Source organism: Oncorhynchus mykiss, chromosome 9 (genome assembly GCF_013265735.2).
Source record: "Oncorhynchus mykiss isolate Arlee chromosome 9, USDA_OmykA_1.1, whole genome shotgun sequence".
Taxonomy (NCBI): domain Eukaryota; kingdom Metazoa; phylum Chordata; class Actinopteri; order Salmoniformes; family Salmonidae; genus Oncorhynchus; species Oncorhynchus mykiss.
Genome location: NC_048573.1, coordinates 60,181,545 through 60,196,033, shown reverse-complemented (window position 1 = coordinate 60,196,033; position 14,489 = coordinate 60,181,545). Strand labels below are relative to the sequence as shown.

At 46.0% G+C, this 14,489-nt stretch overlaps 1 protein-coding gene across 1 annotated transcript in view; it reads right to left on the bottom strand.

Moving 5' to 3' along the window:
- LOC110532566 (integrin alpha-5) overlaps window positions 1–14,489 on the bottom strand; it is an 84,011-nt gene that overhangs the window by 32,426 nt on the left and 37,096 nt on the right. Inside the window, exons 7-19 of the mRNA XM_036988561.1 lie at window positions 14,277–14,402; window positions 13,964–14,008; window positions 13,667–13,710; window positions 13,484–13,540; window positions 12,781–12,833; window positions 12,169–12,374; window positions 10,722–10,913; window positions 10,559–10,604; window positions 10,161–10,274; window positions 6,869–6,924; window positions 6,287–6,444; window positions 3,519–3,656; window positions 21–88 (exon numbers count right to left, since the gene is read on the bottom strand). Coding sequence (XP_036844456.1) covers window positions 21–88; window positions 3,519–3,656; window positions 6,287–6,444; window positions 6,869–6,924; window positions 10,161–10,274; window positions 10,559–10,604; window positions 10,722–10,913; window positions 12,169–12,374; window positions 12,781–12,833; window positions 13,484–13,540; window positions 13,667–13,710; window positions 13,964–14,008; window positions 14,277–14,402 — 1,303 coding nt within the window. The remainder of the gene's footprint in view (window positions 1–20; window positions 89–3,518; window positions 3,657–6,286; window positions 6,445–6,868; window positions 6,925–10,160; window positions 10,275–10,558; window positions 10,605–10,721; window positions 10,914–12,168; window positions 12,375–12,780; window positions 12,834–13,483; window positions 13,541–13,666; window positions 13,711–13,963; window positions 14,009–14,276; window positions 14,403–14,489) is intronic.

Below are 14,489 nucleotides of genomic sequence, written 5' to 3'. Positions count from 1 at the left end.
AAATGAAGGGACTAACTCACCCCTGCACCGCCAGCTTTAAGTCGGGAACACAGATGTTGTCTTCTCCACAGTCCAGCAGAATCTGGGCCTAGAGGAGGGAAGAAGATGAGACGAACACATTAAACAGTGACAGAGCTGATACATGATCACACAGGCCCCTTTAAAATTAAACCTACACTTCTTTCAATTAGAATTCACACAGAGAATTAGCCACACTTTGCTTTGATGGTAAACATACAATAGAGTGACTGTAGCTGGACGGGACATGGAGGAATATATTCAAAAATGGAGGAATATATTCCAGTCCAACCCTCAACCGCCCACGAGTAGAGAGTCATCACTAAAGACCCGACACCTGTAATAATCCTGTTAACAGTCCTCTCTCCCGGGGAAGGTTATAGACTGTATGACTGTGTGTGTTGACACAAATAACACTAATTCAGCCCCATGTCTGACTTCACTTCCCTTTTGAGGGAAATGGCTCAATAAGAGGCAGGAGAAGCTCAAGATCACGTCTGACTGTGTGATCAAAACCCCTCTTTTAAACCCTCTCTCTGGCCTGGGACACAGAGGCACAATATTTGGAGGGAAACCCTCCAGCTCAGCAGTGACTACCATCCCCCAGTTTCACACCTCTGGTCCTGGCTACTACGTTGGGCCCTTCCAGAACACTCTCCCCTGGCTAGAGTCATATGACCTGGACAGCCAGTCACAGGCTGTACCTGGTGGGGATCTCAAACCACCAACACAGTCTGTGCTTAAGTCTGTGACACAGCGGTGCAGAGACAGGTCAGAAGAACTCTGCACCACCTCAACTCATTTCTGTACCTTCTACATGGACAATCCTGCCTCTAGACATTCCCAAGAAGTATTAGTGCATCTTTGACAATAAAGCAACTGTACACTATTCACCACAACACGTCCAGTAGTCTATCCTCTTCCTTGTTTGCAGTGCGTGTCTGATTCGGCTCCAAACTTCGGCTTGCCTCTAGAAAAATGTTTGTGTTCTCGACAGCCGAAAAAACACTCACTGAGGTCCAAAACGTCACAAAACGTTGACATAAAATGTGCACAAACTCTTCCGAACTGTTTCAGCTGGGAATCATGCCGACGCCTTTAGGCCAGGGTGATCTTGAGGCCTAGACGCTACGGTAGAATGACCAGAAAGACATGAACTAAGCAGGAAAGGGTACAATAACCACTGAACGTGTGTGTGTGTGTGTGTGTGTGGCAGGCTTAGCGTAGGTAATGGTCTCCCTGTGTGATGATCATGATGCTTTAGTTGACAATGAGGATAATAAATATAAGTTGAGGGAGATTAGAAAGAGCTCAGCGCCTCCCCTGTCATTACACAGCCAGGGGTTCGAATTAAGGGAAAGCAGGGTAACCATAGTAACCTCCAGCTCACTCTGCCCCCTCCCTCAGTGAGTTCTGCATGGCCCACAGTCGGAGAAAAAGTTACAGATTCCTATCCTCGCTGAAGCTAAGAAATATCAACTGACAGTGCCCCGGCATCACGGCAACATGTGGAGCACATTACAGAGAAACTCTGAAACTACACAGAGGCATCAGTGAGCTCTCACTCGGCAACCAGAGGGTGTGAGAACCGGGGTAAACCACAACAGCCAGCCCAGTACATACGATGCCATATAGTGAAATCCATAATAAAGTATGGTGCATGTGATTAAATCCAGACGGTAGTCAGTAATCACCCCCCTACATGGTGTTACATTCACAATGGGTATCCATGATTAATGAAATATGTCAGGAGCTTTACACTACTACCCCCCCCATACATCATAGACACACATGGGTTATTCGAGCCCCACTCTGAAGTTCAGTTTCAGTACTACAACAGAATTTTTAGAGTTGAGTATTTAGATGTAGTGTAAGTACAACACAGCAGATCTGATGAGGCCCGGGCAGCTTTGATACAACAAGGAGACACCAATGACAGGGCTCAGTCCTGCCCTGCTCAGAGGGAGAGAGAGAGGCTGCGGTTACTGTGTCTGGCTGCGTGGAAAGTCATCTCAACGGAGACTCTGTGCCACAAAACGTTCAAAACCCGGACAGATCATTTCAAGTCATCATTCTCAAGTCTCAAGTTATTTTATTTTATATTGAGCTGAGACTCAAGTCATCAAATGTGTTACTTGAGTCAGTGTCCACATTTGTGCCATATGGTCCAGCATGCCACAGCTGAAGGCAGGCAGCCCACACGTTGAGCCCTGCTCACGTCTTTCTCCCTCTCTCTGCCTGCCAGGAGAAGACTGGAAAAATTCAGACAAATCTACACCAGATGGCACATGGCCTGTGTGCTGCGAGCGAAGCACTGCATTGGCCCTACCCAGAATCTATTATCTATTATCTATATCTATTAACCCTGTGTGTCTGACTGCACCCCTCAGTCGGAACATGACTTACTGTATCAACCGTTACACCGCCTAGCTGGGCTGAAAGCTGCTATTCCTGGAGGGGAAGTCAAACTCTAACTCTCTCTCCACCATAGTGTGCACATGCCTCAAATTTCTTCTGTTGAAAACTGCTTTCCAGACCCTCTGGAGCCCTTCCCAGCAGAGCGGTTTGGAAATCAACAAGGAGAGCAGCCTGAGTCGTTCTGAGGGTGTGTGTGGGGGAGAGGGAAGGAAGGGGGAGGTCTGGTCAAGGTGAAAACATTACCATCACCTCTGAGTGAGTGAATGGATTTCCAGCCACGTCTTCACCAAGTCTTGTTCATTAAAACATGTGCAGTGCTCCACCACCAGAGATACAGGGGCTGTTTACTCAGAGGAGTCCTCCAGGGTTGGAGTGCTGCGCTGGGGGTCGGACAGAAGGGCGGGAGGGTGTGCTGCGGGGGTGATGGCTGGGGGGGTCAGTGGTGCTGTGGGGTTGTTGTGCTGGGGGGGTCAGTGGTGCTGTGGGGTTGTTGTGCTGGGGGGTCAGTGGTGCTGTGGGTTGTTGTGCTGGGGGGTCAGTGGTGCTGTGGGGTTGTTGTGCTGGGGGGTCAGTGGTGCTGTGGGTTGTTGTGCTGGGGGGTCAGTGGTGCTGTGGGGTTGTTGTGCTGTGGGGTCAGTGGTGCTGTGGGGTTGTTGTGCTGGGGGGGTCAGTGGTGCCGTGGGGTTGTTGTGCTGGGGGGTCAGTAGTGCTGTGGGGTTGTTGTGCTGGGGGGTCAGTGGTGCTGCGGGGTTGTTGTGCTGGGGGGTTGTTGTGCTGGGGGGTCAGTGGTGCTGTGGGGTTGTTGTGCTGGGGGGTCAGTGGTGCTGTGGGGTTGTTGTGCTGGGTGGTCAGTTGTGCTGGGGGGTCAGCAGTGCTGTGGGGTTGTTGTGTTGGGGGGTCAGTGGTGCTGTGGGGTTGTTGTGCTGGGGGGTCAGTAATGCTGTGGGGTTGTTGTGCTGGGGGGGTCAGTGGTGCTGTGGGTTGCTGTGCTGGGTGGTCAGTGGTGCTGGGGAGTCAGCAGTGCTGTGGGGGTGCTAAGGGCTGGGGCAGTCATAGTTAGACAGAGGGGGGGGGGGGAGTACCTTCTGCTCGATGAGCTCGGTGGTCTTGTAGTTAAGGATGGGTCTGAGGCCGTGGGAGTCAAACGCTGCCTGAGGATCCAAACTGAAGTTGAGGGAGATGTAGATGGAGGAGAGCTTATCTCTGAACTCCTTGTCATCCTGCAGTCAGATAGAGAGACAGAGGCAGATAGATAGATAGATAGACAGATAGAGAGAGAGCGATAGATAGATAGACAGAGAGAGAGAGCGATAGATAGACAGAGAGAGACAGACAGATACAGAGACAGATACAGAGAGACAGATACAGAGAGACAGATCGAGAGAGACAGATAGAGAGAGAGAGTGATAGACAGAGAGAGAGACAGACAGAGAGACAGACAGAGACAGAGACAGACAGAGAGACAGACAGAGACAGAGACAGATAGAGAGACAGATAGAGACAGATACAGAGACAGAGAGACAGATATAGAGACAGATAGATAGAGAGAGAGAATGACAGAGAGACAGACAGAGAGACAGACAGAGAGACAGATAGAGAGATAGACAGAGAGAGAGAGAGATAGATAGATAGACAGAGAGAGCGACAGGGAGAGAGAGAGACAGATAGAGAGAGGGATAGAGACAGATAGGGATAGAGACAGAGAGAGAGAAAGAAAGAGAGAGACACAGAGAGAGAGACAGAGACAGAGAGAGAGAGACAGAGACAGATAGATAGACATATAGAGAGAGAGACAGAGAGAGAGACAGAGAGAGATAGAGAGAGGTACAGAGACAGAGAGAAAGACATATATATATATATATAGAGAGAGAGAGAGAGAGACAGAAAGACAGAGACAGAGAGACAGATAGAGAAAGAGACAGAGAGAGAAAGAGACAGAGAGATTGAGAGGGTTTATCAGAGTGAGTGAGTGAGTGAGTGAGTGAGTGAGTGAGTGAGCGAGTGAGCGAGCGAGTGTGTGTGTCTGTGTGTGTGTCCGTGGGGCTGAGACTTTATTTAAAACATTTTTTAAATCATTGTTATTATTATTTTGTATTTTCTGTGTGTTTTTTAGGGGTTAGATCAGCTTTAATATTGCAGATAGATTGTAGCTTCCATCAATGTAATTGTCTGCATCACTTCCAATCCCACATATATCTTTTTGCAAATATATATGTATATACATATACATACATATAAATACATATTTTCTTTTATTTTTATTTTCTTTATTACCCTCTAACCCTACCACCCCTCACCCAATTGGAGCAAACTAGTGAACAACAACGCTTAGGCCTGTATTTCCAGTTTATACATACTACATACATACTACATATATTTTATGGACACAGTCTATTTTACAATAGTTTGATTTAGTTTGTTTTTAACTCTTGTCCTTCCTCTACCCTCAACCTCTCCCATATATTTCTGATGTCCAACCAGTTTGATTTCTATTTGCCATATATTTCTGATGTCCAACCAGTTTGATTTCTATTTGCCATATATTTCTGATGTCCATCCAGTTTGATTTCTATTTGCCATATATTTCTGATGTCCATCCAGTTTGATTTCTATTTACCATATATTTCTGATGTCCATCCAGTTTGATTTCTATTTGCCATATATTTCAAACTGTGCTCTTTCCAAAATGTTCTTAACCTACATATATAGGTTTTGCGGACACAGTATGTTTTACATGAGTTATCTTGTTGTTATTAGTCCCAACCGTCACCTCCATTCAACCCCTCCCATCTATCTCTTAACACCATCCATATTGGATTTCTATTTGCCATATATTTTTCAATGGTGCATTCAAATATTTTTTATGAATTTATCTTATTAACACCTTGTTCTAGCTAGCTATTTGTGTAGGTAGCTATCAAGTAAACACAACTTTTGCTTCACAAAAGTTCTGAACCTTCCTATTCTCATTGTTTCTACAGATTGTATGTTGAAAATAAACATTTTTGCTAAAAGTATTATTATATTATTGATCGATTGACTATGACTTTTCAGTTCGCCCAGTAGTGTTATCTGTGACCAAAAACAAGCTACATATGGACAGTACCAAAAAAAGTGATCTAATGATTCTGCCTCTTCGCAGCAAATCTACAGAGCTGGGAAGGTCTGGGAACCATCTCTCCATGGTTGCAAGAATTCTGTATAATAATTTACATTGAACATTTTTTTGAATTTTTGAAAAAGTTTTGAATCTAGCATCGTTTTGCATATCAGTTCAAAAAACATGTTTATTTGTATTTTTTATTGAACCTTTATTTAACCAGGCAAGTCCGGTAAAAACACATTCTTATTTACAATGACGGCCTACACCGGCCAAACCCGGACGACGCTGGGCCAATGACGGCCTACACCGGCCAAACCCGGACGACGCTGGGCCAATGGCGGCCTACACCGGCCAAACCCGGACGACGCTGGGCCAATTGTGCGCGGCCCTACGGGACTCCCAATCACAGCCGATTGTGATACAGCCTTGATTCGAACCAGGGGGTCTGTAGTGACACCTCAAGCACTGAGATGCAGTGTCTTAGACCGCTGCACCACACGGGAGCCCATGTGCCATGGAATCAGTACGTCAAAATCTCTTCCCAACTATTTTGCAATCTATATGGCACGGCTGTCAATTATTTGGTCCTTAAATGAAAGTGGTATTGATCACAATTTTCTTTAACCAATGATGGTCTTTAATGCCGGGCTGACAGACCAGTTCTTACCTTTTCCCCTTCCACTTTCCTCTTCCATTTTTGTGGTAATGGTGCAATTACTTGGTTGTAATTTTGGGTAGAGCACTTACCCTCAGGTAGATCTTGGTCTCGTGACACACACGCTCTCCGCTCCGCACTCTTACACTCCTCTGAAGCATTGGCTGCTGGGAGTCTACAAACAGAGCCCTCTTCACCCCTCCCTTCTGCATGTGTTTCAGATGGTCCAACTGCACCTCTACCAGGAAGCCTGGAACACACACACATACACACAACCATGAATGTGCTATTGTTTTACACACCATCACATTAAAACTAACTTGCATAATCTCAAGCGAATAGAGAATCCAGACTATGTAGTTTGTTTACCATATGGCACCTAGCACAGTAACTATATGCATAGAGGTCTGATTAGTGGAATAATAGCTGGGGTTGTGTGTGAACAAAGAGGAGCTTAGTGCTTTGATTTGAAATCATTAAAAGGATCAGAGCAGATATGGGGATTCTGGAAGCCTGACACTGCTCCTCACATCTTTGTCACAATACAATACAAAGCATCAGCAAAGTCATTCAACATACACAACGTTGTGTGCACATCTGATATTCGTGTGCAATTGAGAGTTTGTAATATGGTATTGCATGTCATCTGGACCAGATGTGGACAGTCGGCTCACCTAGGTTGTCTGGTAGGTACTTCCCATTGGCAGAGAGGCAGAAACTCAGGTTGACACTGTTTAGAACAGAGGAGAGACATAACAGAGACACGATAAGGGAAGCATTCATGGCACAAACATGCAAACAGCATACATGGAAACGCACAGACATCTCACTCATTCATTCTCTTCCTCCCATACTTTCTCTTCCTCTCAAATCCGTCTTCAGATATCAAACAAGACAAGCCAAGTGGTATAATGGGTAACACTGTATGATATGAAGGAATGGCTAGTCATATGGGTAATGTTAGGAAAGGCATCTCTATGGTGTAGCCAGCCAAGTTAATAACGTGGCGTGTCCCCCCATCCTCAGCTCTCCAGCCTGGAATGGCTGAGTTAAAGAGGGTGAAATTGAACATCATCTCATGTATCCCCACAGACAGGACAGTCAGTCAGTGTCTGCATGTGTACAGGCTCAGAGCTCTCTCTCTCTCCCATGACATCAGTCACAGATTCCAACAGTCCTCAACGCAAACCCAAGCCCTTTACAACCAAACCCTCACTGACTGGAAAGAAAGAGCGAGGCGGCGATGAGGGAAAAAAGGGAGCGAAACAGAGTTAGTGTTGATAGAATACAAGGGAAGGAAGAAATAAAGGAGAATGAAATAGACACCCTCTTTCTGTATCTATCTAGGAGAAACCCCTCTGTTGTGCTCCTGTGTCTGTGTTTGTGTAGGAGTGTGTGTCTGTGTTTGTGTCTGTGTTTGTGTAGGAGTGTGTGCCTGTGCCTGTGTCTGTGTTTGTGTAGGAGTGTGTGCCTGTGCCTGTGTCTGTGTCTGTGTTTGTGTAGGAGTGTGTGCCTGTGCCTGTGTCTGTGCCTGTGTCCGTGTTTGTGTAGGAGTGTGTGCCTGTGCCTGTGCCTGTGCCTGTGCCTGTGTCTGTGTAGGATTGTGTGCCTGTGCCTGTGCCTGTGCCTGTGCCTGTGCCTGTGCCTGTGCCTGTGTCTGTGTAGGAGTGTGTGCCTGTGCCTGTGCCTGTGCCTGTGTCTGTGTAGGAGTGTGTGCCTGTGCCTGTGCCTGTGTCTGTGTAGGAGTGTGTGCCTGTGCCTGTGCCTGTGCCTGTGCCTGTGCCTGTGCCTGTGTCTGTGTTTGTGTAGGAGTGTGTGCCTGTGCCTGTGTCTGTGTTTGTGTAGGAATGTGTGCCTGTGCCTGTGTCTGTGCCTGTGTCCGTGTTTGTGTAGGAGTGTGTGCCTGTGCCTGTGTCTGTGTCTGTGTTTGTGTAGGAGTGTGTGCCTGTGCCTGTGCCTGTGTCTGTGTTTGTGTAGGAGTGTGTGCCTGTGCCTGTGTCCGTGTTTGTGTAGGAGTGTGTGCCTGTGCCTGTGCCTGTGCCTGTGCCTGTGCCTGTGTCTGTGTAGGAGTGTGTGCCTGTGCCTGTGTCTGTGCCTGTGTCCGTGTTTGTGTAGGAGTGTGTGCCTGTGCCTGTGCCTGTGCCTGTGTCTGTGTAGGAGTGTGTGCCTGTGCCTGTGCCTGTGCCTGTGCCTGTGCCTGTGCCTGTGTCTGTGTAGGAGTGTGTGCCTGTGCCTGTGTCTGTGTAGGAGTGTGTGCCTGTGCCTGTGTCCGTGTTTGTGTAGGAGTGTGTGCCTGTGCCTGTGTCTGTGTAGGAGTGTGTGCCTGTGCCTGTGTCCGTGTTTGTGTAGGAGTGTGTGCCTGTGCCTGTGTCTGTGTAGGAGTGTGTGCCTGTGCCTGTGTCCGTGTTTGTGTAGGAGTGTGTGCCTGTGCCTGTGCCTGTGCCTGTGCCTGTGTCTGTGTAGGAGTGTGTGCCTGTGCCTGTGCCTGTGCCTGTGCCTGTGCCTGTGCCTGTGTCTGTGTAGGAGTGTGTGCCTGTGCCTGTGTCTGTGTAGGAGTGTGTGCCTGTGCCTGTGTCTGTGTAGGAGTGTGTGCCTGTGCCTGTGCCTGTGCCTGTGTCTGTGTAGGAGTGTGCCTGTGTCTGTGTAGGAGTGTGCCTGTGCCTGTGCCTGTGCCTGTGCCTGTGCCTGTGCTTGTGTCTGTGTAGGAGTGTGTGCCTGCACAGGAGCATCTCCACATCCTGATGCTTCCCAGCTGTGTTCCAACACCAAACAATAACTCATTCAAAAGCAGCTGGCAAACTTCCCGACCCCTCCCTCCCTCCCTCCATCTCCCCCTCTATCCCTCCTTCCCTCCACCCCCACCTGCATCCCACCATCACCTGGCAATGCAGGGGGGGAAGCAGCAGACACACCAACACAGTGTCAAGCATGTTGGACAGCACAGCCAGAGATCAGAGAAACGCTGTTCTGTTCTGTTTCGGCTCCCATTGGATGGTAATGAGTACCATGCTGCACATTCACTGCTCCTCTCGAAGAAACAGAATCTGTTATGAAGTTGCTATAACAACAGGTCACCACCACCAGATAAGCCTGACTGTCTCCCAAATAAATAACATGATTAGTCTTGTGGAGTGATACAGTATGTCCTCAAAGGGACTTCCTGTCCAATTACAAATGAGAGCTAGTTTTGAGGAACTCCTTCCTGTTGTGCCAAATGTCAACCAAGCAGCAGTTAGACAACAACACCCTTAGATAATGGAGTCTGCACCTGTATTCAAAAACTGTCTTAGAGTAGGGGTTGCTGATCTAGGATCAATTCACACTTTTAAGACATACTGAAAAAGATAACATGGTCAGGGAGACCTGATCCTTGATCAGCACTCAGGACCTGGAGACAAGTACTCAACATGACACAGGTATGATGCAGTTCTTACCAGGAGACAGGTATGATGCAGAACTTACCAGGAGACTGGTATGATACAGTACTTACCAGGAGACAGGTATGATGCAGTACTCAACATGACACAGGTATGATGCAGAACTTACCAGGAGACAGGTATGATGCAGTTCATACCAGGAGACAGGTATGATGCAGTTCTTACCAGGAGACAGGTATGATGTAGTGTTTACCAGGAGACAGGTATGATGCAGAACTTACCAGGAGACAGGTATGATGCAGTTCTTACCAGGAGACAGGTATGATGCAGTGCTTACCAGGAGACAGGTATGATGCAGTGTTTACCAGGAGACAGGTATGATTAAGTTCTTACCAGGAGACAGGTATGATGCAGTTCTTACCAGGAGACAGGTATGATGCAGTGCTTACCAGGAGACAGGTATGATGCAGTGCTTACCAGGAGACAGGTATGATGTAGTGTTTACCAGGAGACAGGTATGATGCAGTGCTTACCAGGAGACAGGTATGATGCAGTTCTTACCAGGAGACAGGTATGATGTAGTGCTTACCAGGAGACAGGTATGGTGGTGTTGCCGTTGTTGACTGAACAACTCTTCTCCTCGGGGTTGATCATTGTGGGATAGACGGTCAGGGAGGCACTGGTGTTGACGATGGGCCGGGACCTGTGGTACATTAGATGGGAGCAGAGGCAGAAGTTACATATGATAGAGGCAGACCTTTGGGCTGAAGTTACATATGATAGAGGCAGACCTTTGGGCTAAAGTTACATATGATAGAGGTAGACCTTTGGGATAAAGTTACATATGATAGAGGCAGAACTTTGGGCTGAAGTTACATATGATTGAGGCAAAACTTTGGGTAAACCTCTTAACTCAACACTTTATTTAAAAAAAAACAATCCCTCAATAGTTTGACAGATAGAAGGTTATGAGTAAAATTAAATTACCTGTACAAAATCGCCTTGTCAACTCCGAAAGCACCAACAATAAGATCTGTTGTGAAAATACATTTCTAGTTCATAGACTACAAGTAAACAATAAGTACACAGTATAAGCACACTCAGAACTATGAGAGATGTTTTTTTTTAATTCACTGGTCTTGTCACTCACCTGGGTAGCCATTCATGTCCTGATCCTTAGCACCTCGGAGTGAGAATCCAAAGCTGGCCGGCACTGTGCCTGAAGCCCATTGGCCAGCTATGACCTGAGAGGGTGTGTTCCTGAGCCCACCGGCGAATCCGTTGTAGATGAGAACCAATCCCTGCTGGTCCTCTCCACCGAAAGGACAGCTGATGGCCAAGTCTACCAATCAGAGAACAGGAGAAGACCGTGAGATCACTCAGAACTTTCCAGACTACTAGGACTTTGAATGAACTACATGAGACCAACAAAAGCGACATGTAGTAGTCTCAAAAGCAATAACCTGACACACAAACGGTCCATAAGAGGGAAGGTTTCACTTTTCAATCAAATAATGCTTCTGTCCCTTAACTTCTTCGATATAGGGGGCGCTCTTTTAATTTTTGGATAAAAAAACGTTCCCGTTTTAAACAAGATATTTTGTCACGAAAAGATGCTCGACTATGCATATAATTGACAGCTTTGGAAAGAAAACACTCTGACGTTTTCAAAACTGCAAAGATATTATCTGTGAGTGCCACAGAACTAATGCTACAGGCGAAACCAAGATGACATTTCAAACAGGAAATGCCCCAGATTTTGAAGGCGCTGTGTTCCAATGTCTCCTTATATGGCTGTGAATGCGCAAGGAATGAGCCTACCCTTTCTGTCGTTTCCCCAAGGTGTCTGCAGCATTGTGACGTATTTGTAGGCATATCATTGGAAGATTGACCATAACACCATACTACATTTACCAGGTGCCCGCTTGGTGTCCTCCGTTGCAATTATTGCGTAATCTCCAGCTGCGTGCATTTTTCCATTTGCTTCAGAGGAGAAACCCAACTGCCACGAATGACTTATCATCGAATAGATATGTGAAAAACACCTTGAGGATTGATTCTAAACAACGTGTGCCATGTTTCTGTCGATATTATGGAGTTAATTTGGAAAAAAGTTTGGCGTTGTAATGACAGATTTTTTTTTTCTTAGCCAAACGTGATGAACAAAACGGAGCGATTTCTCCTACACAAATAATATTTTTGGAAAAACTGAACATTTGCTATCTAACTGAGAGTCTCCTCATTGAAAACATCCGAAGTTCTTCAAAGGTAAATTATTTTATTTGAATGCTTTTCTTGTTTTTGTGAAAATGTTGCCTGCTGAATGCTAGGCTTAATGCTATGCTAGCTATCAATACTCTTACACAAATGCTTGTGTAGCTATGGTTGAAAAGCATATTTTGAAAATCTGAGACGACAGTGTTGTTAACAAAAAGCTAAGCTTGTGAGCCAATATATTTATTTCATTTAATTTGCGATTTTCATGAATAGTTAACGTTGCGTTATGCTAATGAGCTTGAGGCTATGATTACGCTCCCGGATACGGGATTGCTCGACGCTAGAGGTTAAAGCCCCAGTATTACCACCACACCTCTCACCATTGTATCCGTCCAGGTTGAGGTCTCCCAGAGGTGCGATGGTGCTGCCAAACCTCCCAAACACCTGGGTCCCGGTCAGGTTGAGAGTTGGCTCCAGGTCCAGTGGTCCACGCTGCAGATAGAGGTACACACGACCCACCTCCTCCAGACGGCCGTCTGACCCTCGGGTCATGTACATGGGAGCTCCCACCAACAGGTCAGACATGCTGAGGGGAGGAGAGAGAAACACACGGTCACAGACATATATATTGTACAGACTAATGTGTCAAATTCAGGAAGCTTTCCTAAAATTCCCAGGTTTTCGAGAAATCTGGGAATTTCTGGATTCTTTTTTACAATTTCTCAACCCTAGTACTGACACAAAAGACACATTTCCCATGAAAGTAGTCATTGGCTCAGAAAACCAGTCTCACCACCACCCATATCATTAAAAAGGGTGAGAACGCCACTATGTCAGCTGTCTGAGAACCGACTCCTACTCATTCGTCATTATTGATGTTGACTGAGTTTTCCTATAACATTATTGGATAAATTAAATCTTGCTCATGGGCAAGAATATACTGTTCGACAATGTTTCATTAGAATGTGATGTTCGACTCCTCGAGAACTCACCCGTCGTTATTGATGTCGGCTGTGGACACAGTATACCCAAAATAGGAGCCCATCTGAGAAAACATCAAGACATCATGTCACATACCTACAACATCACTATCTATCTGGGGTCAAAATGGCTCAAAATAGAAATGCTGCTTTTAAGCAAAGGGGCTTCTAACATAAATTAAAGTAAATCTACTTGAATTAAGAGAGATCCTGTAGAAGATACTACTAACAGAGACAAGATGGTCAATGAAAATGATGGTGCTTGCTTGGTCTAAGCTGTTAAGTTAGTATTTTTTGACATGTCTGTATAATACATTTTTATCTGAAGTAGCAAAGACACAGAAAACGCTTAATTCCCAGACTCCCAGGGTAAGCAAATACATGTATAATTTTATTTATTCAGCTGAACCAATCAGCACCATTAAAAGGGGCTCACGCTATTTCCATTCCATTTGCAGAAAGGATCATGCTGCTCATTTGGAGAAAATTGCTTCTGCACTTTAACTTCAATAATTATGCTTCACAGCAAACCACAGATGGCTTGAAATCCAGTTAGCAGAGACTTGTAAAGGAAATTATTTTGCTTATATCATCAGTGTTCCAGTACATACTGACTCAGGAAATTAAGAGTTGCCACGAGAAACAGCTAGTTATGGAACCACAGAGTCTGTCTGAAAAAAACTGTTTTGAGTTTGAGATGAGGTTTGTGGCTTACCTGTTCGCCAGTGTAGTTGAGCATGGACTTCAGATCAGTGCCATTTAAAACAGACACCTGCAGAGAGCAGACACACACACAGAACACATGGTCAAAATCTCTGAGGTCCAACATATGTATAGTGTATTAGGCCTGTGTTACGATATTCCACTCAAAATGAGAGCGGTGATGAGGTTTTCTTACCAAACCATAGAGCATGACCCCTTTTGGGACCCCAGCCACAACATCTGAGAAGTGCACAGACAGGGGGAAAACAGAGAAAAAATTGAAGATTTAGGAGGGGAAATATCACAAAGGTCACAGCCGTCTGGAACTCTGAGAATTCCAGCGATCGCAGTCTTTCCAGCTTAGTAGCGGGACAGAATTGTGTAGGTGAGTTCAGTTTGAGTTCACTTCAGGTATAGTAAACAATCTGAACCCTTTAATGGCTGTCTGATGTGCAGCCAGGCCTGTGGAAGTCTGCGGTACAGATGTCTTTACCTTCCACGTCATCTCCACTGAATTCCCCAACTGCAACAGAGTAACCTGCAAGGCCGCAAGAGAGAGCAGACATTAGTCATATGATATCAAGCATTCAGAACCTATACACCTCCACTACTCCTGACGTGTAATCTATGGATAAAGACATGTACTTTGTCCAACTTTGCATCTATTCGCCTTTTATCAGAGGTCAGAGGGTTAGAGGGAATGTGGTGACGTTTCCAAATCATAGTTCTCAGACTCGAGTAGCCTACACAGGAAACCAGCAAGGGGATCACGAGAGTGATAGAATTACGAGAGAGGAAAGTCTTACCGTGGTAGCTGTCGTCATATTTGATCTGAGCCTGTCTGGTCTGGGTCTGTCCCTCCACAGACTGCATGAAGTACCCTGGATAGTAGGCCTTGATTATCTCCTCTTTGGCTGCTGAGATCACCTGACCTGAGGAGACACATGAAGCAGGAAACAGGGAGTGAATGGAAAGTTTCTCTCAGGTTTCACACAAATAACTTCAGAATACTGCTACAA